Raw genomic sequence first — 25,923 nt, 5'->3', positions numbered from 1 at the left:
AATGGCAATTTTTTATTTATTTTTTTACAAAGATTTTCAGATGTAAGAAAATCAGCTCGCACAGTCAATCAGGAAACAGCGAATGAGATGAGCTCTGATAATAAAATGATATTAAGGAGGCTTAAAAAATCCCAAAATGATCTGCATAAATAGCCAAGCGTTTTTGTGAAGTGTTGATGTAGAAATGAGTATTACATCTTTCCATACATTTTTGCAGCTTTGAATGTGGCCCATAACAACAGGGTATGCAGCACCTGGGGAAACTTCCACTTCAAGAACTTTGATGGGGATATCTTCTACTTCCCGGGTACATGCAATTATGTCTTTGCCTCTCACTGCAAGAGCACCTATGAGGACTTCAACATCCAGATGCGACGGACTGTTGTGGACAATGTCCCCGTCATTGAGAAGATCAGCATGAAACTTGATGGGCTTATAGTACAAATAGAACGCAAAACAGTTTCAGTCAATGGCAATATGTAAGTGCATAAGGACAAAAGCCTAACTATAGCCATAGAAGATCCTGTGGCTACTGTAAAGGCAGCACATTGAATTTTTGCAGCTAGCAATGGTTTTGAGCCCGTTGTGGATAAAAAAGAATGGATATATTGTTTGGCAAACTTTATATAATTGCTATAAGAGAAATTAGCATTATGTACTACATTATGTAGCATTATGCTACATTATGTAGCATTATTGTCAAGCTATAGTCGTAGGCCTTGATTAATTATATAGCATTTTTCAATAAAAATAGCTAGACTTATGTGATGGTTTACTCCAACTGCATTACTGCTATAGCACCCAACCACTAAGTCCATCTTTAACTATACCATGCTGAAAGTCTACTGACGGAGGAGTAAATTAATAACAGGCATACCTATTAGTTGGAAAGTATTTGAACAAACAAAACTTTAAAAGCAGCATGTGCATGTGTCTCTGGGCAAACTCCAACATTGCTGACTTTTATGTCACTCTGTTCTTTCTGAATCTTTCCATTAACTATAGGACAAACTGGATATCTTATGCGTATCAAACAATATATCATGACAATCTCACTAAAAATACCAAATTTATTAGATCCATGCAAATTGTCTTCTACATAGTTCAGCCAGACCCATTCCATTCACAGTACTTCTAAAGACAAAGTGCATGTTAAGTCTAAAGCCTTTGTTTATAGTTTTGGATGGGGGCCCCTGTCAGGTTTTTTTTACAGCTTTCCAGGGCTCCATTAGGTAGAGTAGTAGCCTTCTCCTAATCTAGTAACCTATGTTTATTTCTGTAACTTTGCAATACTCTATCCAAAGCCAAGAGAAACATTTTTCTGGATTTACATCTGTCACTTTCAGGAAGGCATATGATTATATATAGGAGCTGACAATCTTTTCTGATGAGCCCTGCAAAATATTGTAAACAATTTAGTACTTTATTTAAGGTAACATGATAATAACTAATCTCCTTTTCAATATTTCCTTAGAATCCAACTGCCCTTCAGTGGCTCTGGAATTCAGATAGAGAAACGTGGTGTATACCTTACAGTGACTTCCAAACTTGGCCTGGTCTTCATGTGGAATGATGATGACAGCCTCTTGGTAAGAAAGCAGAAAATGTTTCTCATGGTATTTATTCCTGGTGCTGCCTTTTTTTCTATAACATTATTTTCTTTTCCCTTCGGTAGCTGGAACTAGAATCTAAGTATGCCAACACAACCTGCGGACTTTGTGGAGATTTCAATGGCATTTCTATCCACAATGAGTTCATTGCCAATGGTAAGTTTCTCATGACTTTCTGTAATTAAATTATCTGGGAACATAAAAATATACCTGAAACCAACTACACTGTGGTAAAACTGCAAAGCATACTATGCATACTACATCTTAGGTGGGTAACAATGAACCATGCCGCTGTTCTAAAAATCTTTAAGGAAGGCATACCTGTAAAAATTAGTGTAAATACTTACCTTTCCTGCCCGCCCCCCCTTCCCCCCTCAAAGTCCATCGGGTGACCAACACTTTCAGATGTGTCGATATCCTTAGTCCCTGCAGCTCTCGCTGTTTCCTTCTGCCGACCTCTACATCATTACAGGACACAATGGTGATGGACCCAGGAGGCTGGTACTCCCCAAAGTATTGGTTTCTCAGCAGAATTTGGAAGATGATTTCTACTAAATAGAGCAGAGGTTATCAGCATAGATGGCAGGAAAGGTAATTAGTTATACTCTTTTTTGACAAGTATGTCTACCTTGAAGATCTTTAGGATAGCAAAAAAATGCCCTACATGAACTGTTTCTACTACAATAGAACCTAATATACCATCCTAAATACAAAACAGGTAAACCCACATGACCTCATTACTGGAAACACATGCTATTTTGCAGGTATTCAGATGACAGCAGCTCAGTTTGGAAACCTGCAGAAGTTGGACGGACCCACAGAAATGTGTCATGATGTGCAACCTACACTGAAGAGCAACTGCACTGACTTTGTAAGTCACACGTATCACAGCAAATTATAATGACATGTGTTTGACCATCATCTGCCAGACAGCTATTCTAATGATTCTACATGTACTTTCCAGGAGAAAGTCTGTGAAACTGCCCTATTTAGTGCATCCTTCTCAAGTTGCCATTCCTTGGTGGCTGTAGAACAATATATTGAAACTTGTGTGCAAGATTTGTGCCGATGTGTAGGCAAAGATACCACTCAGTGTCTGTGTAATACCTTTGCTGAATACTCAAGGCAGTGTGCCCATGCTGGAGGACAACCAGAGAACTGGAGGACAAAAGACCTATGTCGTATGTATCTTTATTTTACTTTTACTGTTTTTAGTAAAACATATTTTAAACATGCCATCAAAAGCAAAGTATGTGAGCTCTGAATGCATAATTTCCATTGTTTCCCTACAGCCAAAACTTGTCCTTACAACATGGTATACCAGGAATGTGGATCCCCTTGCCCTGACACTTGTAGCAACCCAGAAAGATCAGTTCTGTGTGAGAATCACTGCATGGAAGGCTGCTTCTGTCCTCCAGGTTTGCCTTTTATAGTTACCTACCATGATGACCAATAGAGTGAAAAAAAAAAGTAGAATTTTCCACTGGATCTAAACATAAATCACATTATTTCCATATCCCTTACAGGAACTGTATTTGATGACATCAACTACTCAGGCTGTGTCTCTCTTGAAACATGCTCCTGTACTTTCAATAGTAATGCCTATGCTGCCGGAACAGCTTATTCAACGCCTTGCAGTGCTTGGTAAGTTTACTTGCTCTACATTTTAAAATGTGCAGGTACTAAATAAAGTGAACGGGTAACTTTCCTATTCTAGGCAAAGAAAAAGGTTCGCTTTTTATGTGGCACTGTACAGAGTCATTACATTCTTACATATTTAGTACTCCCCAGTATAGGGACTATGTGACTTTTCCCTTACACCCCCACAATTCAGTAATTCCTAAGACCTGAGTGCTGCCATATGGGGGCAAGGAGTGGGACATTCTTAGAATGGGGAAATGTGCACAGTACTTTGGAGGGCTCTGGCAGCATATCAGGTAAGCAACAAGAGAAGAGTACTGACTACTTACAGGGCTTCCAGTAAAAGAAGACTGCTACTTTGCTTGCGTAGGCAAAACAAAAGTTCACCAAAATTTAGATATTGCTTTAGTATGACATGGCTTATGCTAGAACTGTCTTTGAACAAATAAGGGAAATTACTAGTTTATATTATACTGTATAAGATGGGCAATCCCTTATTCTACAAGTTAGAAGGCCAGAAAGGGTAGTTTTGCACTTATAGACTTTGTATTAAAGTACATGCTTCCATTGTACTCCTTTGCATATTTTGGAAGTATCTTTTTTTTTTTCTTTTAGGGGGATATATAAAATTTACATTGAAATATATTGGAAACATTTTTTTTGTAGACTATCTAACAATCTAACAATTTGACTGCAACACCTTCATAAGAATAGCTGTACAGTTGCAATTCAATTTACTATAAACAGGCTTACAGGTACAGCACCCTTTGCTGCCAGAAAGTGCAACTATTTCCCTTGCCTGAAGACCATATTAATAGACCATATATCTAACTCCATAAATATGAGCATTACCAGACATTGAACCCTTATCTCAGGTCTTTATGAAACTTTGGCCTGCCAAAGCCCTCTCACCGACTGGGTGGTGTGCACAGCCAATATTAATATAAGCCTGGGCTCAGTTTAATAGTAACAACACCCTACATTTAAACATTGGGTGTTTAAGTGCAAACTCCCCTCTTTGATTAATAGATAGGTGATATTGCATAAAGGGTTTGTAACATACCACCACCCTGATAGGCTTTGTTCTCAGCTTGGCTCTAATCTTTTTTGAATATTGACTTTGGCTTGGAGAGATAAGAACTAGCTCTTAGAGTTAATCTGCCGTGCTGTGCCTCTCTACACATTTTGGAGAAAGGCCACCTTTAGCCATCAAAGCTATTACTTAGCAAGGAATCATAAGGTACTCTGGAAAAATTAATGATGAAACAAATAAAAGTGTATTATTAGTAATAAAAAAACAACAAAAAAGGCCATCAATGGGAAGTGTCTGTATTTGCATGCAATGGTGACTAGTTTAAGTTAATCTCCTGTTGCCAAGAGGGTCAAGAATGTAATATATCCCTTTACAGCACCTTACTCAAGCCTAAGTTTTATTCAGAGAGGGTTGAACACTTTCCTAAAAGAACAAAATGAAAAGTGTTATTACAGTTATAGAATAATAGAATACGTACTGTTGTAGCACCCACCTTTTGTAACAGATTGTTTTTTTTTGTTTGCATTACAATTATTATTCAATTAATTTAGTTTGTGTATGTGATTATCTGCACACAAGCGTGTGAATAAATAAAGCTGCAAGCATCAAGGGAAAAAATCACTTGAAGGTGTATCAAATTTTAATTTATTTTTTAAACGATATAGTTTCTTTACAGATTCACACAAAGGAAGTACCTGAGATTTAGTTTGTTGACTACTGTTGACCTTTGTGTTTTATTAGCAGTAATTTCCCTACTACAGGAATCAAACACTCCTTCATGCAATATTTACTTTCAAACATGAATTTCTGGATCTCACTCAAAAAAATACTGTTTACTTACATGTTAGCTGGCAAATACAATTTTAACATTTCTGGACCTGTTCATAAAATTTAGGCTCATTTGCTATTTAAAACGCTTTTTTATTTTCTAGATATCCTAGAATTAAAGTATTGTGGCTTAACTTCAAGCTTGATTTATTGGTTGTTCAATTTTTTTAGCATGTGCTCAGGAGGAAAATGGTCCTGTAAGAACCTGCCATGCCCCGCCAGTTGTTCCATCGAAGGGGGGTCTCACATTACCACTTATGATCAAACTCATTACAGTATTCATGGTGACTGCAACTATGTCCTTTCAAAGGCAAGTCCATACTTTAGTTATTGCATATTTCTGTAAATAATAAATGAATAACTCTTTATGAATATCATATTGGCCATTATATTGAATTTTCTGAGTCTTGAAAAAGTTTCTATACCACGATACCATTCATGGATCTGTATATGTTAAAAAAATGCAATATTCTGGAAATGTTGTCAACTTTTTAATTTGTATTCCTAAACTCTTCCCATCTCTATAGGCTTGTGATGGCGAGTCTTTCATTGTACTGGCAGAGATGCGTAAATGTGGTTTGACTGAAAGTGAAACTTGCCTCAAGAGTACAACTATCATTCTTAATGGAGGAGAAACTGTAAGTGTCAATTTATATAAATGGATGACAAACATCCCAAACTGTTCTACAGGCAGCTTAAACAAAGTTCTAATGTGATTAAATAGTGTTTTTCTTTATGCAAATGCAATAAATGAATTTCTCTGTGACTTTAATTCTATTCCTATTTTCATACCTCTCCTAATATGAATATTGCCTAGTTCTATTATTGCTGTATTTTGACCTTATGCTCCCCTTTTGTTGCCTTATTATAACAGATTATTGTAATCAAGCCATGCGGCAGTGTCTTTGTCAACAGCATCTATACTCAGCTGCCCGTATCTGCAGGTATGAAACATTGAGGATACTGTTTCCTAGGAAAATATTTGTGGAGCTAGTTAACGCTTTGTAAATTTGTTATACATGATCTAAGGGTGGCATTTTATTTTTTAGCTAATATCACCATCTTCAGACCTTCCTCATTCTATATCATTGTTCACACCAATCTGGGAGTACAGATCGTGGCTCAACTCACTCCATTCATGCAGGTCTATGTTGCCCTAGACCCAGCTTATAAGGGCCTGACATGTGGTAAGTTTAACACTATGATGTTTTTTTACTGCTTTGTAAGCTAATACAAATGCCTAATCTTTTATTAACTGGCAAATAATTTGCAGGTCTCTGTGGAAACTTCAATGACAAACAGTCAGATGACTTCCAAACAATCAGTGGTGTAATTGAAGGCACTGCAGCATCCTTTGCCAACACATGGAAAACCCAGGGAACCTGCTCAAATGTTAAAAATGTTTACGAAGACCCTTGTTCCCTCAGTGTGGAAAATGGTAAGATTTGTTTTCTAAATGGAAACTGTATTTGAAGAGATCACAACATCAGAGCATACTGTAGATACAGATGAAACATAAAAGCTCCTTCTAGAGACAGTAAGAGCAACCTTTCTTCTTAGTTCTTGAAATAACTATGCCAATTTTTTTGTTTTGGTTAGACATTAAAAAGGGTATCATTCCAGTTTAAAAAAAAAAAAAAGGAAAACATACTTAATTTAAAGTGATTGTAAAGATTCACAGTTATTTTTTTAAAAATAACATGTCATACTTATCTGCCCTGATCCTCCACTTCTTGGGTCCCCCACTGGTGCACCTGGCTCCTACCTCCTGCTTAGTGTCCCTATAGCAAGCCATTTGCAATGGGGGCACTTGTGCGGGCTCTCTTCTGAGCTGACTCTATGTGTCCATAAGAGGCTTAAAGCATAGCTCGGCCCACCCCCTCCCCCGCACCCTCCTCACTGGCTGTAATTGACAGCAACAGGAATTAATGGCTCCTGCTACTGTCTCTTTGCCAATGAGGGGGGAGAGAGCAGCTGCTCTTGTGCACAATTGCATTACAACTGTGGGCATCTGGCTGTGACAGCTTGCAGCTTCACAGCCAAATGTGCACTGTGAATATGCAAGTCGTGCTGCGCCTCCTGAATGGTCGGACAATCTTCTGGGACCTGTGACGAGTCCCAGAAGATTGCAGGGAGGGAGGGGGAGAGGAGAACTCTCGCTCGAATCGCCTAGGTGGTCCAAGCAGAAGTGGGAGTGGGTACCTGTCAAAACTAGGTAACCACTCCCCCCAAGAAAATGACATGCCAAATGTGGCATAGGAGGGGGGAGGAGTGCTTAAAGCTGAACTTTCCCTTTTCGGTGGAGCTCTGCTTTAATGCAAAGAATGCATTAAGGTGAAAAACCTTCAGCCTTTAAGATCACTTTATACTGATGATATTACGTTTTGCTTCTACTAAATGTAAATGGTATAATATCCATATAGACTTGAAAAACACATAGTCATCAACTATTAGAAGAAGACATCTAATTGTTTTATGTGCTTCATTACAGAGAAGTATGCCCAACACTGGTGTGGCCTTATTTCTGACCCAACTGGACCATTTGCTTCCTGCCATGCTGCTATTAATCCTGGTGTTTACAAACAAGTAAGCTAAAAGGGGATATTTTTATTATGGATTTTCTAAAGAATGTATCTTATATTCTAAATGTGGATATATTACAATTCTGCATAAAGTATTATACTATACCTACCAACTGACACTTTAATGTGACATAAGTCAGAGTTTTTTCAGAGGTTCTATCATAATAAAAAATGAATTAAGCAATAGTAACAGATGTATAAAACATACTAGTTATACTGTCCAAGACTGTAAAACTGAGTGTCCAATCCCATCCCATCTACATTTTCTTTTATCAACCTCTGTCCATCTAGAGGTGTGTTATTCAGGCCTCTCACAACAAGTTAATAATAGTTTTGAAATGTATAATTAATTAATAAAATAGTTTAACTGAATTATATGTTTTTTTTGTATCAGAACTGTATGTTTGACACCTGCAACTGTGAAAAAAGTGAGGATTGCATGTGCGCCGCCCTCTCTTCCTATGTCCGGGCTTGTGCTACTAAAGGAATCATACTGACTGGATGGAGAGAAAATGTTTGCAGTAAGTGCTTTTTTAATGTAATCTGTCTAAAGTATTACATTCTACACATAATCTTAATATTAAAATACACAAATTATTATTTTTTTTTTTCAGTTCTTGACCCACCCTATCTTGAGCTTTTTACACATCTTCCTAATGCTTGTTTTTTTAAATAAATATTATACATTTTACTGATTTTTTTCTACACAGCTAAGTACACGCACACCTGCCCCAAATCACTGAACTACACCTACTCCACCAGTACATGCCAGCCAACCTGCCGTTCTCTCAGTGAACCTGATGTCACCTGCAGCATCAAATTCATACCTGTTGATGGTTGCATCTGTGCCAAAGGATTTTACATGGATGACAGTGGCAAATGTATCCCTGCTGCCGCCTGCCCATGTTACTACAAGGGATCTGCTGTGCCTTCTGGAGAAGTTGTCCATGATAATGGCATTATGTGGTGAGTGTGGATATTGATTTTAAATTCTACATTATCTACTATACAAATTTCAGGAACAGTGAAGGGCAGCTGAAAAGACTATCATCAAGTTGGTATGTTTGCATTGTTCAGCTGCCCTACAATACTTACCATATTTTTCTATATAATAATAATCTGCTAACATAAGATACTTACTAATATTTTAAAATCTATGTGATGAAGCCACTCACTTGTTCCTTGCTGGTACATATCACTTATTAGTATCAATAAATACCCTATTAGATTTACATTAATGTTTTTGTTGTATTTTTTAATTTATAGCACTTGTGCCCAAGGAAAATTAAGCTGTATCGGAAATATTGAACCAGGTAATGTTTATATACATAAAAAAATATACAATAAATTACACCAGACAGCCTTCTCCATTTGCTGTAACTTTTTAGCCCTTCTGAAAAGTCCTCTCTTCTTTACTCTGCCCCCTGCATTGTTCAGATTGTTCAACATCTCCTTTTCCACAGGTGACTCCCACTAAGCCCTAAAATATGCAATCATTTTTTATTATGTTTTTGTTATGCCTACCTCACAAATGCAAGGACCTGCTGTTATTCCTGATTTAGACCTCACATCCAGGAAACTTCTGAGTCTTTCAGTTTGTACTAACTTGCACAACATCTATATTATTTCCTTCCAAACTCAACAAGCTAACAGAGATCTACCCTATGGCCTTATAAGGTTTTGGCCAAAGATATTGTCTTTCTCTACCAAGACTCCAATTTCTTTAGCAAGATGGTTCAAGCGAGGACATTTTCTTTCTTCTTTCTTTTCCATGTCATTCTTTATATGTTGTATGTTGTCTAGATTTTTTAATACGCTAAATCTATAATTTATTGCTTTATGCTGTGTAATATAATAAGTAATAATAATCATATTTTTTGCCCAATCTCAGATCATATAGAGCACTTGTTTTATACTTAACGTACCCTTTTATTTTCTATTATGTAATACAGTATATAATAATATATTGCATAACAAAACATTGCAATATTTATAATATAGCTATATATCATGTTTTGCATTGTCTTCCCAGCCTGCAAATCTCCAATGGTTTACTTTGACTGCAAGAATGCCACAGTTGGCACCAAAGGTTCAGAGTGCCAGAAAAGCTGTCAGACCTTGGATATGGCTTGTGTAAGTCTTATAATCCCTGCATAGGAAAATATGGAAAGAAAGTAATAATGGAAATCTGATTGTATCTGAAAATGTGAATTCCCTTTATCCTAATTTTGGCATTTGATATTATTTTATACAGTACAGTGCCAAATGTGTCTCTGGTTGTGTGTGCCCTGCTGGTCTGGTTGGAGATGGAAAAGGAGGTTGCATTAAAGAAGACGACTGTCCATGTGTTCACAATGATGCTACTTACCAGCCAGGGGAACAAATAAAAATGAAATGCAACACCTGGTATGAAAAAAAAAAAATGCTACTATGCAAAGTAAACTACATTCAGTATTCAGTTGGCTGAACAAATCTAATTGCTCTTTATTTTTCTATATAGCACTTGTAAGAATAGGATGTGGCAGTGTACCAAAAACCCATGCCTGGCTACCTGTGCTGTGTATGGAGATGGACACTACATTACCTTTGATGGTAAACGCTACAGCTTTAGTGGAGACTGTGAATACGTACTTGCCCAGGTAAAGTGATCTGCAAGACAACTATGTTTTTATTATTAATATTGTCAAATTTTAGTTATTACCTGAAATTTGTAATGTATGAGTAACACTATACGTACATTTAAATGTTTAAAGTTTATGTCCAGCCAAAGCTTTTTTCTTGGGTGGGGTGGGAAAAAGTTAGAACCCCTGTCAGGTTTTTAATGCTATCTGGAGCTCTGTTAGAGAAATTTCCTCTTACTTTGCACTTTGTGAATATGGTTTTACCAGGCAGGAAGTGAGGTCCACAGCAACAAAAACAGGAATAAAAAATGTTTTCCCATAGAGTAGGGGAAGTTTAGAACCATTATCAAACTTTTATTGCTGTCTGTGCTTCTGTTAGAAATGTTTCATCTCTCGTAAAATTGTTGCCAAATTGGCAGAAGGGGAGAGAAAATCTCTTTAAAAGAACTCTGTATAGCAGGGGCAAAAACAGGGAAAATAACCCAAAAACTCAACTCTACAAAAAACAAAAATTGCATAAACATACACAGTTATTATATTTGAAAAAGAAATGATGCATGTGGGGGCATCTTATATGTAAAATTCTGCAGGTTCACTCCAAACATTCCCTTCTCTTGCTGCATAAGCTGCTACTGGCTAAAAAAAGTCCAAGCTAATTTGAGTAGATATTCCTACAACTAATGTGAATGGAAAGTTTCCAGCAAACTCTGTGTAAGGGATCCATTATTCAGCTTCTCATTGCTTTACAAAAAGCATTAATTTTAATACTGGCTAAGGGTGCCTAAGCTATGATTTACTGAGATATACTACAACCCTCAATATGCAAAAGACATTCTTGGAGCGCAGGTGGATACCTGGCCCAAAGGTTGCTCAAAACAGAACTCAACTTTATCAGAGCACCACAAACTGAAAATGCTATTTAATTCATTTTTAATATGTAAAACAAACTCACTCATCCATCCATGTCTCCATGTTTTTTTTTTTTTTTTTTGAGACATCACTTTGAAAAACACCCTCTAGCATTTCTAGCCACGACCATTTTGAGTAAGGGCAGTTGATTCATGTAGCATTTTACTTCCTGGAATCCTTATGACCATAGCTCAGGCATGCAGGCAGGAGGGTGTGCTTAGCTGAGAAAATAAAACCCTCCCCTCTTCCACATGAAAGAAAACAAAATTACTAAAAAGACTCATGAGATGTATGACATCATTTTGGTCTAGGCCAGAAACCAGAAAGCAACTGAAGAAGTTTAAAACAAATAAATATAATATAGCTTCCTATCTATTGATTAACAGTAGCAGCACAAGGAATATAAATAGTTAATGCTGAATTGAGAGAGTTTAGTTCCACTTTAACTTTAAAAACCTTATGCATGCTGATACTTGTATGTTTATTGTTGTATTATTTCATGCTCCTCTATTTCATTTTAGGACCACTGTGGCCAGGCCACAAACAGCAGCACCTTCCGTGTCATCACTGAGAACATCCCATGTGGCACCACTGGAACAACATGCTCTAAGAGCATTAAAGTCTTCATGGAGGTAAAAGACATATTATCATATTGCATGAATAATTCATTTATATAAAAATATCAGGTTTAATAAAGGTATTTGTAATAATTCTGCCTTTTTTTTTTTCTCTGACTTGCCTACATTTCTATTCACAGAACTATGAACTTGTTCTTAATGAGGAGCACATTGAAGTGGTGGAAAGGGGTATTGGAGGAGTTGTGCCCTACAAGGTCCGACACATGGGTATCTACCTTGTCATTGATGCTGACAATGGGCTCATCCTGATGTGGGACAGAAAGACAAGCATATTTATCAAGCTCAGCAAAGAGTTTGAGGTAAAACATTAAGTTCTACGGTATTATTGCAAAAGTACCAAAAGTAATTTGATGCAAACAAAGATAATTTCACTCAATATTTGAAACATATTAAAGCTGAACTCCAGACAAACTGAAAGAGGATGAAAATATCGTTGTATTTTTGTCTTTCCAGTTCAGAGGTTTATACAATTCTGCCACACAGCATAACCTTGCCTGGCAGGGTAAACAACCCAATAATTTTGTTTGCTGTAGTTCAGTAACATTTATAGGCCTTGTCTTTCCCCCAGCCTGTGAGTGGACAGTGAAAAGAAGCAGCAGACTGATGAGCTGATCTTTGCCCTCTCCTCCTATCAGCATGTTTCTTGTTATCACATGAGCACTGCAGCATAGCTGATAAGCTCATTGTGCTGCTTCTCTTTTTCCCAATGTGAGCTCTGCTGCATAGGGACTGCTATCAATTCAAATTCAAGTACTTGATTTGCTTGCATTTAACAACTACAATTATTGTCTGTGTAAAGAAATACAGAGCTGCATTAATTTGTGTCTTTTATATTTGTCTGTTTAAGCTTCAAGGATTTCTTTATTTTTTGTAATCTTTAAACTGAATTTTGGCTCATTTAGGCTAAACAAAAATTCCTAATGTTATTTTAAATAGAATGATATAAAAATAATTAATGGTTATAAATCCTAATTTATGTCTTAATTCAATACTGTGATGAACTAAGTACTAATACTTTTTCCGCTCACAGGGCAAGGTTTGCGGTCTGTGTGGTAATTATGATGGAAATGGAAACAACGACTTTACAACAAGGAGCCAATCTGTAGTTGGAGATGTTGCCGAGTTTGGCAATAGCTGGAAAATCTCTCAGTCATGTCCAGATGCCAATATACCCAAAGATGCCTGCACTGCCAACCCATACAGGAAATCCTGGGCACAGAAACAATGTAGCATCATCAATAGTCCAGTCTTCTCTGCTTGCCATGCTCAGGTGTGGATAACAATTATATAACTTTTTACTTTTTAAAAAATATATATACAATGTAAAGTCGCAGATGGCTGTTTTTTTCTGCTAATAGTATCATAAAAATATTCCTACTCATAAAATTGCTCTTGGAGGTAGGAATAAATCATAATAATACAAAAAGTGCAAATAAAAATGACAATAGTGTTGCTATCAGAAAAGTAATAATAAGAAGCAGCGGCGCTGCTGTGAGATATTTTATCACAGATCAGATACAGTCGTTCTAAAAAAGAGCTGTGCCACAAACAATATTGAACTCAGAAATGATTAAAGTTTAATTTACGCAAAGCATCAACAGTTGTGATATGAACAAATTAAAGTTCCAACATGCTGTGTAAGTAAATGTAGAACACTCACATGTAGAAAAATCAAAAACCAGATACACTAGGACACTGATATAGGTATAAATTCATAAGGTTCATATAGGTTTAAATACCTTTTATTCATGAGTGTTCAAACGAAAGTGCTTGAACGTCCAATCACAACTTTGGAGAGCTACTGGTGATTGAATGATCGAGCACCTTTGTTTGAATACTCATGAAGAGGAGTTATTTAAACCTATATGAACTTTAAAAATGTATGCCTGAAGCCCCATACACACACGCAGATCGTCGTCATACAAATGTTCGTCTTTTCTCCCCGGGATGTCGGTGTCTGTTGAAAAGTGCAAAGACAGCACAAGGACAGCACAAGAATTTTGTCCGCAGACTTCAGCTGACTGCAGAAGTGATGTCATGTAATGGTTAACTTTCCCTGTGTTTTTTATTTTCTGAGCATGCCCAGTCTTGCAAATCTGCGGTCTGTCGGCTGATTTCTGTACTGACAGGCGAACAATCGTCCGTTCTGGTGTCTGCAGACAAAAATTTTCATGTTTGCAAGAAAGACTCTTGTCCGCGGATTGTGTGCAGACATCTGTCGGAGGCACCATACTAACACGCATACAATCGGCAGATCTTTCGTCCGCCGACGTTTGTATGACGACGATCTGCGTGTGTGTACGGGGCTTGAGAGCTGCGTCAGTGTCCTGGTGTATCTGGTTTTTGATTTTGCTACATGTAGTTGTTCTATAATTACTTACATAGCACGTTGGCACTTTAATTATTTCATATCACAAACCTTATTGTTTTGAATAAATGCAACTTTATCAATTCCGAGTTTGATAATGTTTGTGTCATACAAATAAGATTTCAACAAATTGCGTAACAGCATGTTTAGAAGCATGTTTAAGCTGATCAGTATGGATCAGCAAGCACTGCAATAATGTGAAGAATGTAAAGAACAATACGTCTAAGCTCACACTTGAGTGGCCTGCATTCTGAAATGAATGGGCTGCGCTACCTGCAGAAACTTAGGGAAGGAAATCCCTGATCCTTTGTTAAAAAATACACTGCACTGTACTGCATGGTGCTGTGGCACCATACGGCATATCACATGTGAAAATGCACTGCAGTTGCCGATGAGTGGGTGATCCATTAGCATTTAATGGCACCCCCAGGTGTTTGCTATAGTGCAGCATATTTCTCTGCAGGTTGGGAGCATGCACAATTTCGCTCAGGTTCTCTTAACCCCAGATTTGTCAACTTAGCCCTAAAGCCTCGTACACACGCAACGATTATCGGCCGACCGATCGTCCGACTTTTGTCCAAGTTGTGTTTTGTTGGTTGGAATGTGCCTAGACTGCACACAAATTTTCTCGGCAAACAAAATTCTACTTCAGAAGTGATGTCATGTGTTGGTTTGTTTTCTTTGTGTTTTTTCTTCACTGAGCATGCCCAGACTTGCTCATTAGATTTTTTCCCTGTGGAAATCTGTACTGACTGCACGAAAATCGGCCGTTGTGTTGACGGCCAACAAAAATTTTATAGCCTGCACACCAGATTTTTTTCGGCCGAAAAGTCGGAGTTGGTTGTCGGAAGCATCATACTAACAAGCCAAAAATCGGCAGATCGGACGTTGGCCGAAAATTCCCTGCCAATTTTCGACGCGTGTGTACGGGCATTAAGGATAAGTTCATCTTTTATGAAAAAAATAATAAATGCATATATTTTAACAGAGAAAAAAATGTGCATTTATTATGTTTTCCTACAGGAACCTGGAAAGCATTGCACCCGTGAACAGTGGATCAGAGGTGCGATGTCAGGCTTCTGCAGACAAGCCGTGCAGCTTTCAGCCCACACCTCCCATACGGGCTGACTGTTTACAAGCTGTTTCGCTTGTGAATCAACTATGGAAGAGCTCGTCAGCGTCATTGCAGTCCATTGAGAACTAAAAGCCGTCAGCCTCAGTGGCTGACGGTGATGGTGCTTGTGGTTTTATCATTTGCAGGTCACTGTGAATGAATGACATGGTCCTTTGGATGACACCCCACACAGCCATGCTCTTTTCAGCAGGTATGTGGGGAATATCCACCTTCTGCTGTCACATTGAGGAGGAGAGCAGAGGGAATGGCTACTGGAGCTGGAACATGATACATGTTTCACCTTAAATATGGGTGGAGCATGTATCATGTTCTGAAAGGTGAACTTATTTTTTAAGGGGTGAGGAAGGGCAATGTGTTTCTCTTATTCAGAATCATTAAGTGATTAAAAGCTGTTTTGGGTTTTTCATCAATGGGCAAAAGCACCAAACATTTTGGTGCATTCAGCTTGCATTTGAGATACATCTGAGATCATTCAGAATTTCTGCACAAATACTTTTGACCTGCAGTTTACTATTTTCATACCAACGCTTGACCTGCTTCTAAACTGCATCAAGCTGTTTTAAGCTGCTTTTGTCTTACTATTGATTGTGAGGGGAGGGATGCAGTTCTGACTTCAGAAAAAGCCTGTGTGCACAGGTTCCTAAAGTTAGCTAAGCATAATAGTTAGAAAAACTTTCTATACTTCATTTTGACAGGTTGATCCTTCCAAGTACTATGATGCTTGTGTGGCTGACGCTTGTGCTTGTGACTCTGGTGGGGACTGTGAGTGCTTCTGTACCGCCGTTGCTGCTTATGCCCAGGCCTGTGGAGAAACCGGAATCTGTGTTTCTTGGAGAACACCCAGCATCTGCCGTGAGTATTCAATTCTTACATATTATATGAGGTCTCCTATCCCTCCTATGCTGCACTCATTGAGTAAATAATACTTTTCATAGTAAAATAGTATTATACTTCTCTAAATAAAAAATTCTCCTTTTTTATTTACAGCTCTCTTCTGCGATTACTACAACCCTGAAGGAGAGTGTGAATGGCACTACAAACCCTGTGGAGCACCTTGCCTAAAGACCTGTAGGAACCCCAGTGGAAAATGTGTACATGAGCTTGCAGGCTTGGAAGGTAAGGCCATCATGCCATCTCTCGCTATCATTTTTTTTTTTTTTTATTATTTCAAACTTCATGAGCTTTTACATTATATATTTATCTTGTTAATGCTTTTTATTGCTTGTTATCAGACTTAGAATGATTGATAATTGATATTGGCATATACAAAGAATACCAGCTAATACCAGCTAATAGAAGAGAAGAGCTAATAGAAGAGCTCAGCTGATGATTGTTTTCAGTTTAGGAATGCAATTTTTGTATAAAGTAGAGTAGTTGATATGTGTTAGTGACTAGTCATAGACCTGATGGGTCTCCAGAAACTCAAAAGCACGGGATAAATATTTAAAATCAGGACCACTGCATATAGGATCCCTTTTTATTGTTTTTGCATTCTTTAATTGTCATTTTTAAGAAAATAATTATTACAAACAATGAGCCTAAACAAAAAGTGTTCACACTGGAAATACAAATAACCAATCACATTCATCATCAGTATAAGAGCCCATTCACACTGCAGCGGCACGATTCTGTACTACTTTGGGGGCGACTTGTGAAGTCCCGTGCACCGGGACTTCGGCGCGACTTGTACGGACTTCATATAATGAATGTCTATGCAAGTCGCCCCGAAGTAGTACAGGACCCTTTTTCTAAGTCGGAGCGACTTGTGTCGCTCCTATTAGAACGGGTCCTGTAGCAGTCAATGGACCACGAGGGAGCACGACTTGTCAGGCTGACATGTCGCCTGACAAGTCGCTCTAGTGTGAATGGAGCCTAAAGTGTCCCACATTTGAAATAATGTTTTGTTGAGTAGGGAGCTTCCAGTATTGTTCAAGGACAGTCTACTCTCTCAATAAAGCCATAAAGACAATGATAAGGTGATATACAATATCCCATATAGAGGAGACAGTAAGGTTTCCAATGAGTAATAATCAAGAGGCCACAGTGAGAGAAAAAAAAGGGCTTATATGGGCGTACTGTAAAGGGTAAATTACAATTACAGGGGGGTAAGAGGATACTAATACAGGAGGTATGGTTGGGGTCAGAAGGTATGCCAGACAGAGGTTGCTGTCATCCCTCCTTCTATCCTAACCCTTTTTATTGTTTTTACACAAAAGTGCATTTATGGAAAAATAAGGTTAAGCCCCACCAGTGTCTTGATACAATGTAATCACTTTTGTATGTTTGCCAACAAGTTTTTGGCAAAAAAAAATGTTTGTTAAAGCGGAGTTCCGGCCACAAAATCATGCCTTTAAATTTTATGGCATCCGCTTCCTTATCCTTACCTGAGCTAGAATTGGATATTCCCAGCTTTTTTTTTTTAAACTTACCTTATTACAGAGGATAATATACTCACCTTTACATTCACTTCCTCCTTCCTCGGCCGCGGCCCGTGTCGTCACTTCCTGCCCCGCAATGCGTCCTGGGAGCTCTTACTCGTCGCTCCCAGGATGCAATGGGCAGTGACGTAGGCTGCCGGCCGCTCCTCTCATCGCGTTATTTGCAAACAGGAAATAACGCGAGGATAGGCATCCCTATACTATGCCGATCGCATAGTACTGGGCATGCGCGAGATTTCGCGCTGCATTCACCGGTCCCTCTCCTTTTCGAACCAGGAAGCAGAGCATTCATTAACACAGCGGCTTCAGGGGAACCAGGACAAAGATGGCGGCGCTCAGGAGACTTTTTATAAAGTAAGATTTTCTAATTGCCAATCGATTATTGTACTGTAAAAAACAGGATTAGTTGATGTATAAAGGGGGGGGGGGTGACAGTTTGGGAGGTATTGATAAAAAAAAACGATTCTGTGGCCGGAACTCCGCTTTAAAGATAACTTTTTTATTTTTAACCCCAATCAGGATGTTACCCTAGCTGTCCAGCTGCTAAACCATTCTTTGATGAAGATGAAATGGAATGTGTACCTCAGTGTGGTTGCTATGATGATGAAGGAAATCATTTCAGAGTTGGACAAACTGTACCCGCTACTGAAAACTGCCAGACATGGTAAGCATTATACAAGGCATAACAAAGCATGCTTAGCTTGCTGCTGATTAGTGCATAGTAATTTTGCAAAAAATGTGCACTTTGATAAAAAATAATGTGTATATTCACTATATCAGTGGTTCTCAACTCCGGTCCTCGGGACCCACCAACAGGCCAGGTTTGCAAGATAACTAAATTACATCACAGGTGATCCCATTTGCTGCTCTGTGATTGCAGTATTCTAGTCTGCATCTCCCCAAGGTAATACTTAAAATCTGGCCTGTTAGTGGGTCCCGAGGACCGGAATTGAGAACCACTGCACTATATGGCCAAACATTTGTGGACACCTGACCACTATTAAACTTATATGATCTTGCTGGGCATCCCGTTCCAAAACCATAGACATTAATATGGAATTGCACACCCCATTTGCAACTGTCACTTTTCTGAGAAGGTTTTCAACAAGTACTGATGTTGGACGAGACGTCCTAGCTGGTAATCAATATTCCAATTCATCCCAAAGATGCTCTGTGGGGTTGAGGTTAGGGCTCTGCACAGGTCACTAGAGTTTCTCCACACTAAACCCAACAAACCAAACAAAACCTAAACTTTATAGGGCTGACTTTGTTCACAGGGGCACAGTGATGATAAAACAGAAAAGGGCCTTCCCCAAAGTGTTGCCATGAGGTATAAAGTGCATAATTATTTCAAATATCTTTGTATGCTGTCGCATTAACAGTACCTTTCGCTGGAACACCTGAACTCAATAATTTGGTGGGGATTCACATACCTTTGTCCGTTTATAGTGTAAGTAACCAGCAGCAACCATTTAGGCATTATTTGAACCTGCGGAATAGCCCTGACAATTGCTTGTGTTAATTAGTTTATTTCATAACACTCTGAGAAGAAAATTACTGGTGTTATTTGACAATTGCCTTTAAAAAAATATATATTCTTGCATTTACGGTCCAACACTATAGATGACCTTTAATCTTAAATTTTACCTTTTCAGTGTATGCAGCTTGTCTGGAGTGGAGTGTAAATACAAGAAAGAAGGTAAATACTACACATTTTTGGGGGAGTTTTTCTAATTCATAAACAGTGGTAGAAATAGTATGTAGTAATAGTAAGAATAAGTAGCCCAGATCACCCAGATCTTGGCAAACAGTGATATGGAGGGTTGATAGATTCAGCGCCTGGTAAGGTAGGTACAGCCCATTGAGAGTTAACTTTCTGTTAGCGGTTAACCTAAAGTGTACATATAGCCAAAACTTTTTACATAGACAGCAAGATCCTATGTAAAGTCTTGTCCGTATCCTGTATGCATGCAACATTTGGGCTAATGTTGTACAACATATAGCACAAATGTACCCTATTGATCCTACTGGTTGCTAGGACACACGCAGCAACTTCTTTAAAGCTCCCTTGGTTGCTAGGACACAGGCAGCTCCTTCCACTTAGCATCTTTCGTTCCCAGGGTGCAAGTGGCATTTACATGCATACAGCATGAACTGCGCTCCATACACTTACATGTATACAGTGTAAAATATGTTCTATACACCCATCTTTGAGAGTAGATTTTTCCATTTTCAGTTTACACAGCTTTAAGCTGCTAACAATCGATGTGCATGGATCAAAGGAATGCAATACTGCTTTGTTTAGATCTGCATGAATTACAGATCTTATTGCAGAGTATTGTATGCCTATGTGCATGAGCCATTATAGTTCGATTACTTTTTAGAATTTGGTTGAGGGTTAGAGTTAAGTGTTAAAATCAAGTTACCATTTAGGGTTAGATGATATTAGATTTTTTTTCAAACATGTGTACAGTATAAGTTATTTCTAGTGAAGAAAAAAAAAAAAAAACAAGGTACAGGTGGTTCCCAGGTTACAAACATCCAACTTACAAATGACTTCTACTTACAAACGGAGGGAGACAACAGGTAATGAGAGGAAATCTGCCCTTAGGAAGGGAAATTAACTCCTGTAAGAGTTCTCATGGGAAAAAGGAGTCTCCACTGAAGTTTTATCACTAATTCTTGTTTCCACACCAACCCAAAAATTTCAAAATCCAATTGTCACAGGGACAAAAAGGGAATTGAAATCTTCAGAACAGGGGTAGAGACAGCAAAACAAACCTTTGAGGGGTATTAACCATTCCCTATGCTATCCATAAAATGTAAAAAATATTTTTTTGGCTGTAGCTCCACTGAAAAAAGGTACCTGTCCCAACTTACAAACAAATTCAACTTAAGAACAAACCTACAGTCCCTATCTTGTTTGTAACCCAGGGACTGCCTGTAATAGTAAACGGCACAGCAGTTTAACATGGAGTAGCAAGCAGATGTTTAATACTACTGGTAAAAAAAATTGAAATTTGTTTAAAAAAATTTGATATATAATAAGCAACTAACCATATTTATATTGTCATTCTCTAGTATAGACAGGGCTTTTTTTCTGTTGGAACACGGGGGAACGCAGTTCCGGCACCTCCAGCACTGAATGTATGCCATGGCAAGGGGTGCTGGAGGGCCTACTGATGCTGGCTGCTGGGGGATCTATTGTTGCTGGAGGGGATCTATTTTTGCATGCCAATCTAATGTTGCTGGTGGAGGATCTTTTGTTACTGGGGGTTAATTGTTGCTGGAAGGGATCTACTGTTTAGGGAGATCTATTTTATTGTTTTTCTTGTTATTACCAAATTCCAAACATTACACTACAAAATAATACTTGGCTCTATATTCTCCAAAATGGGCTGTATTGGGAGCTGGGTAGAGGGTGGAACCAAGGGTCAGTGCTAGGAGGTGGGTAGGGGGCGGAGACACAAAGTGACTTAGGACGGGGGAGTTCCTTCACCTATTCTCTGAAAAAAAAAAGCCCTGAGTATAGATTACAATATCAAAGAAAGCAACAAATGTGAAATATGAATAACTGTCCTAGACTAAGCTAAAATGTAATAGTACTGCATCATTTTTGTTAAAAATAAATGCTAGGGCCATATGTTAGGAGTGAACACCTATCTAAAGCCCACAAAAATCTACTGAACTGATCAAAACTGCTGTGTAACTTGCGTTAGTAATTATTCTTTTAGAGGACACTAAGTACCGGTTCACATTATTGCAGCTGCGGCAATCGCATGTAATTCAGAGCGCACTGCTCCTTCATTACATGCGATCGGAGGTGCAGATGCGAATTCAGCCATATACTTTGTATGGCTGAATTCGCACTGTATCCGCACCAAACTCGCACATGACACTTTTTTTCAGCCGCATCAGGATCGGATCGCACAGTGGTTCACACTTGTGCGATCCGATCCTGTGCGAACTGTCAGATCGCACTGCGATATGCGATCAAACTGGGGGTGTCGTTAACATTTAATTGACACCCCCTGCATATCGCATATGGCAGTGTGAACTGCCAGATGTGCGGGTGCGATGCGGGAACAGGCTGCGAATTCGCAGCCTTCCCACATCGCACAAGTGTGAACCGAGACTAAAAGGATTATGATGATGATGGTAATATTTATTATTAATAATAATAACAATATTAATTATTATTAGTAGTATTAGTATCAGATGAAGTAGCAGAATTTTAAAATAATTCAAATTATAGATATGTATAGAAAATTCAACCAATCTGCAAGGCGCTGCGTACTCTAGTGTCTTTTCATGGGCACATTCACATTTTAACAGTGCATTGTGGGGCATTAATGCTTACACGTTAATGCACCTTATGTTGCACATTAACACTCATTGTATTAAGGCAGCCCAATAATGATAACATTTCACCGCAGCACTCCAAAACACACGTTATGTGCAATGATGAAAGATGCAGTACATGTACATTGCCTGTGACTGTACTAGTGCTTTGGGTGCTATTCAGATTCATTGGGACCACTTTGCAGCATGCACATTGCTGCCTGTCTTGGTACCATGGTACTTGTGGAAACATGTTTTTCCATTCATTACAGCAGAACATAAACCTGAATGGGTCCTCAAACAAATTCATTTTTATTTTGTACTGTGTTCATAAAGAATTGGTACCACTTTATTCTCAGGTGTATGAATGCTAGTTTTAAGTGTATATCTATATTTATTGTGTTTGTTTGTATCTAAACAGCATGCCACTGTGAGTACCAGGGCAAAATGTACCATTACAATGATGTCATTTATAACACTACGGATGGAATTGGAGGCTGCATCACTGCTATCTGCAAAGAAAATGGCACAATATACAGAGATATTACTCCCGGGTGTCATACAACACCAACTCCTTTCACCTTTTCCACAACACATCCAACTACTACTTCAGGTAAGTCACAGTTACAGTTACAGTAGGTAATGCATACATACCCAAAAATACTAACTGCTGTATATTAAAGGTGAATGCAAAATCCAACATAGAGAGTCTTATTCAATAAATCAGAGCAGGGAGATGCTAAAGCTGATAGATGCAGCATTAATAGCAATCATTGAGAATCAATCTTAGGCTGGCCCCAAAAGGAGGAATTTTAGTCATGTGATCGCAGGACTAAAACCTCTAGTGATAAATTACTTTCACTGGAACACATGGCAATGGATGCAAGCAAGCGCATAGGCAATTTTAGTTATTCAATCAAGTGACAGTGGAATATGCTCCAAATAAGTAACATTGTGAGTAATCATTGCTGTTTTTTTTTTTTTTTTTTTTACTCAATTGATTTCAATGGGAAGAAACAATTAATTGCAAAGTTGTAGCAAATTCACCAATTTTTTGGTATTTTCTTTTGTTTAGGACCTTGCAGGACTCAAAAATAGTAATGACAGCCTCAAAATTTCTCTCTGTAAAGGTTTCAAAACAGTTTTAGACAGACACCTTGCACATGCATAGCTATTTAAAAAGTTTTCTATTCTCAAAAGCGAAAACACTTTAAAAACAAACCTACATTTATTTCTATATCTATAAACATTTAAAGCAATCAATTTTAACTTTTACAAAATAGGCATTGAAATCCTATTTCTTTGTATGAGAGCATATCTTGGCAGACTGCTAGCCCTCTAATGGTGTTTCTAAGCTGCTAGAAAAGTGACTGAAAGTGGACTTGAAAGTCTTTGGGCCCTTTCACATGGGCATTCCAGTTTGGTCCATCGGTCAATTTTTAGGTGGACCTGATCAGATGTTCCATGCAGTTCTATGGAGAGGCAGGCAGATGTAAATGGACTTGAGTTGTTTACACCCACCTACCTCCAAGTCCATCCAGGTCCAAAAAAAAAATAAAAAAATGAAAACTGTCTTCTTCCATTTTTCTGGTCATAAATGTGATGGATCGGAGGTAGCCTGATGTAAATGAACACAAGTTATTTACATCCCGCCTCCAAAAGAGCCATCATGAGCCTGCCTGTGTTCATTTTCAAAATGCAAATAAACATTGAAATGGCACAGATGTCAAAATTCTGACAACTGTCCCGTTCAGCTCCGATTCATCAGGGGATCCAGTCATAGATCCTTGGCTGAATGGAGCAGACCGGCTCTGTGTGAAAGAGCCCTTAGTTGATGACTCAAGTGGCTAAAGAAGTCAGGGTTGGCTTGTTATAAAGCTATTTTACTATTTAGTAAGAATATATAAATAGTTCAATGTTCATAGTCTGGGCATAGGTGCACTTTAGGGCCACCATTTGTGGGATGCACTGTAATTTTAATAATATTGAAATTTGTTCAGCATCAGTAAAACCTTCATCAAGATACTGAAACCATAACAATAAGAGCGCTGCACTATAACCTGCCCCATAGCAGGAAAAAGGATTGGTTTTAGATATTTCTTGCCAAAATAAACTTTGTTGTGATCACTCTTATTTATTCAACTATCATTTATTGTTGCAAATACATGAAATAGCATGATTGTGCAACTTTCATAATTCCACAACTAGCAGTCATCTGTAAGTGCCCAGCCATATACTAATCACACTTTAGTAACATGAATTCTGCTTGGTTGCTATGGTTTCCTGCATTTTGCATTAGCCACTTTGCTTCTTGTACTTTTTATTAAATAATTCCAATAACAGTGAGGTTGGATTTGCACCTTTGTGTTTTATGCTTGATGCATTTTCCGTTTAAATCAATGGAAATGCATCAACACACATTTCAACGCATGATGCTCAATGACGTTTAATACAAAGTGCAGGTCTGTCAGTTAAAGGTTTTTCCAAGTATGTAAAAATGCAGGCTGCTGCAGGAAAATAGCAGAAAGTCACATTTGTACTCTTACCTTTTACTGTAGTCCTTCTGCATTTTCTGTTAGCTTGCACTCTCCTTTGGTATACATGGTCTATGATTTTTCAGACAACATGATTCAACTTTTATCCTTTTTGTTATTTAGGAACAACAACAATTCACAGCACGACAATCTGTGTTAAGGAAGAGTGCAAGTGGTCTGATTGGATCGATGCCAGTTATCCTGAATTTGGAATGCAAAATGGCGATTTTGACACATATGAAAACATAAGAGCTAAAGGAATCTCTATCTGTAACCATCCTCAAGAAATAGAATGCAGAGCTGAAAGGTTCCCTAATACAGCAATATCAGAGCTTGAGCAAAATGTACAGTGTAATGTATCATTTGGACTGATTTGTTGGAATAAGGAACAGCTACCACCTATTTGCTATAACTATGAGATTAGAGTAAAATGCTGTAGTTTTGTACCATGTGTACCAACAACTCAACCTAAGACATCTACAGAAACTCCTGCAACCACAAAACCCACTACCCCACAGCCAACAACAAAAACAACACATTCAACAACAACATCATCTGCAACAACAGAGATCATTTCAACTCCATCCACGACAACAGAGCCAACCACTTCAATTGTACCATCTACAACAGTCTGTCAGCCCAAATGTAGATGGACACCATGGATTGATGTCGATATACCAGGTGTAGGTAAAGATGAGGGTGATTTTGAGACATTTGAAAAAATCGAAGCAGCAGGACATAAAATTTGCAAAAAACCAGATGGCATTCAGTGTAGAGCAGAAAAATTCCCAGAAAAGCCAATTGGTAGAATTGGCCAAGTTGTTCAATGCAATGTTACTATTGGTCTTGTCTGTCACAATCAAGAGCAAGAAGGAGATTTTGAAATTTGCTTGAATTACCAAATTAAAGTGCTTTGTTGTGATGATTACAGTCATTGTGAACCACAAACAACAACAGCAATACAGACAACAACTACATACAAGCTGACTACAACCTCTCCTTCTACAACAACTGAAACAACTACAGTTCACACAACAACAGAAACAACACCATCTACAACTCATGAAACAACTACAATACCCACGACAACAGAAACAAAAACATCTACAACTACAGAAACAACAACACCAACTCCAGTTATTGTTACAACAACAACTGAAACAACTACAACACCCACAACAACATCTACAACTACAGAAACCACACCAACTCCAGTTATTGTTACAACAACAACTGAAACAACTA

The 25,923-nt window shown here is 38.2% G+C and overlaps 1 protein-coding gene across 1 annotated transcript in view; it reads left to right on the top strand.

Annotated features, from left to right (window-relative positions):
* LOC309565516 (mucin-5B-like) overlaps positions 1-25,923 on the top strand; it is a gene marked incomplete at its 5' end in the record, with an annotated part of 64,383 nt that overhangs the window by 5,037 nt on the left and 33,423 nt on the right. The window contains 28 exons of the mRNA XM_082270485.1: positions 218-479; positions 1,475-1,589; positions 1,676-1,766; positions 2,375-2,481; positions 2,575-2,791; positions 2,903-3,028; positions 3,137-3,254; positions 5,284-5,422; positions 5,640-5,750; positions 5,987-6,056; positions 6,162-6,299; positions 6,386-6,550; positions 7,604-7,698; positions 8,089-8,215; positions 8,405-8,660; positions 8,961-9,007; positions 9,727-9,827; positions 9,949-10,100; positions 10,195-10,333; positions 11,746-11,856; positions 11,982-12,161; positions 12,893-13,132; positions 16,061-16,217; positions 16,353-16,481; positions 18,323-18,467; positions 19,459-19,502; positions 22,566-22,757; positions 24,802-25,770. Coding sequence (XP_082126611.1) covers positions 218-479; positions 1,475-1,589; positions 1,676-1,766; positions 2,375-2,481; positions 2,575-2,791; positions 2,903-3,028; positions 3,137-3,254; positions 5,284-5,422; positions 5,640-5,750; positions 5,987-6,056; positions 6,162-6,299; positions 6,386-6,550; positions 7,604-7,698; positions 8,089-8,215; positions 8,405-8,660; positions 8,961-9,007; positions 9,727-9,827; positions 9,949-10,100; positions 10,195-10,333; positions 11,746-11,856; positions 11,982-12,161; positions 12,893-13,132; positions 16,061-16,217; positions 16,353-16,481; positions 18,323-18,467; positions 19,459-19,502; positions 22,566-22,757; positions 24,802-25,770 — 4,743 coding nt within the window. The remainder of the gene's footprint in view (positions 1-217; positions 480-1,474; positions 1,590-1,675; positions 1,767-2,374; positions 2,482-2,574; positions 2,792-2,902; positions 3,029-3,136; positions 3,255-5,283; positions 5,423-5,639; positions 5,751-5,986; positions 6,057-6,161; positions 6,300-6,385; positions 6,551-7,603; positions 7,699-8,088; positions 8,216-8,404; positions 8,661-8,960; positions 9,008-9,726; positions 9,828-9,948; positions 10,101-10,194; positions 10,334-11,745; positions 11,857-11,981; positions 12,162-12,892; positions 13,133-16,060; positions 16,218-16,352; positions 16,482-18,322; positions 18,468-19,458; positions 19,503-22,565; positions 22,758-24,801; positions 25,771-25,923) is intronic.

Source organism: Pelophylax lessonae (genome assembly GCF_965119305.1).
Source record: "Pelophylax lessonae genome assembly, chromosome: 10".
Taxonomy (NCBI): Eukaryota; Metazoa; Chordata; class Amphibia; order Anura; family Ranidae; genus Pelophylax; species Pelophylax lessonae.
The sequence above is the reverse complement of the archived record's forward strand: the minus strand, read 5'-3'. Positions and strand labels throughout refer to the sequence as shown.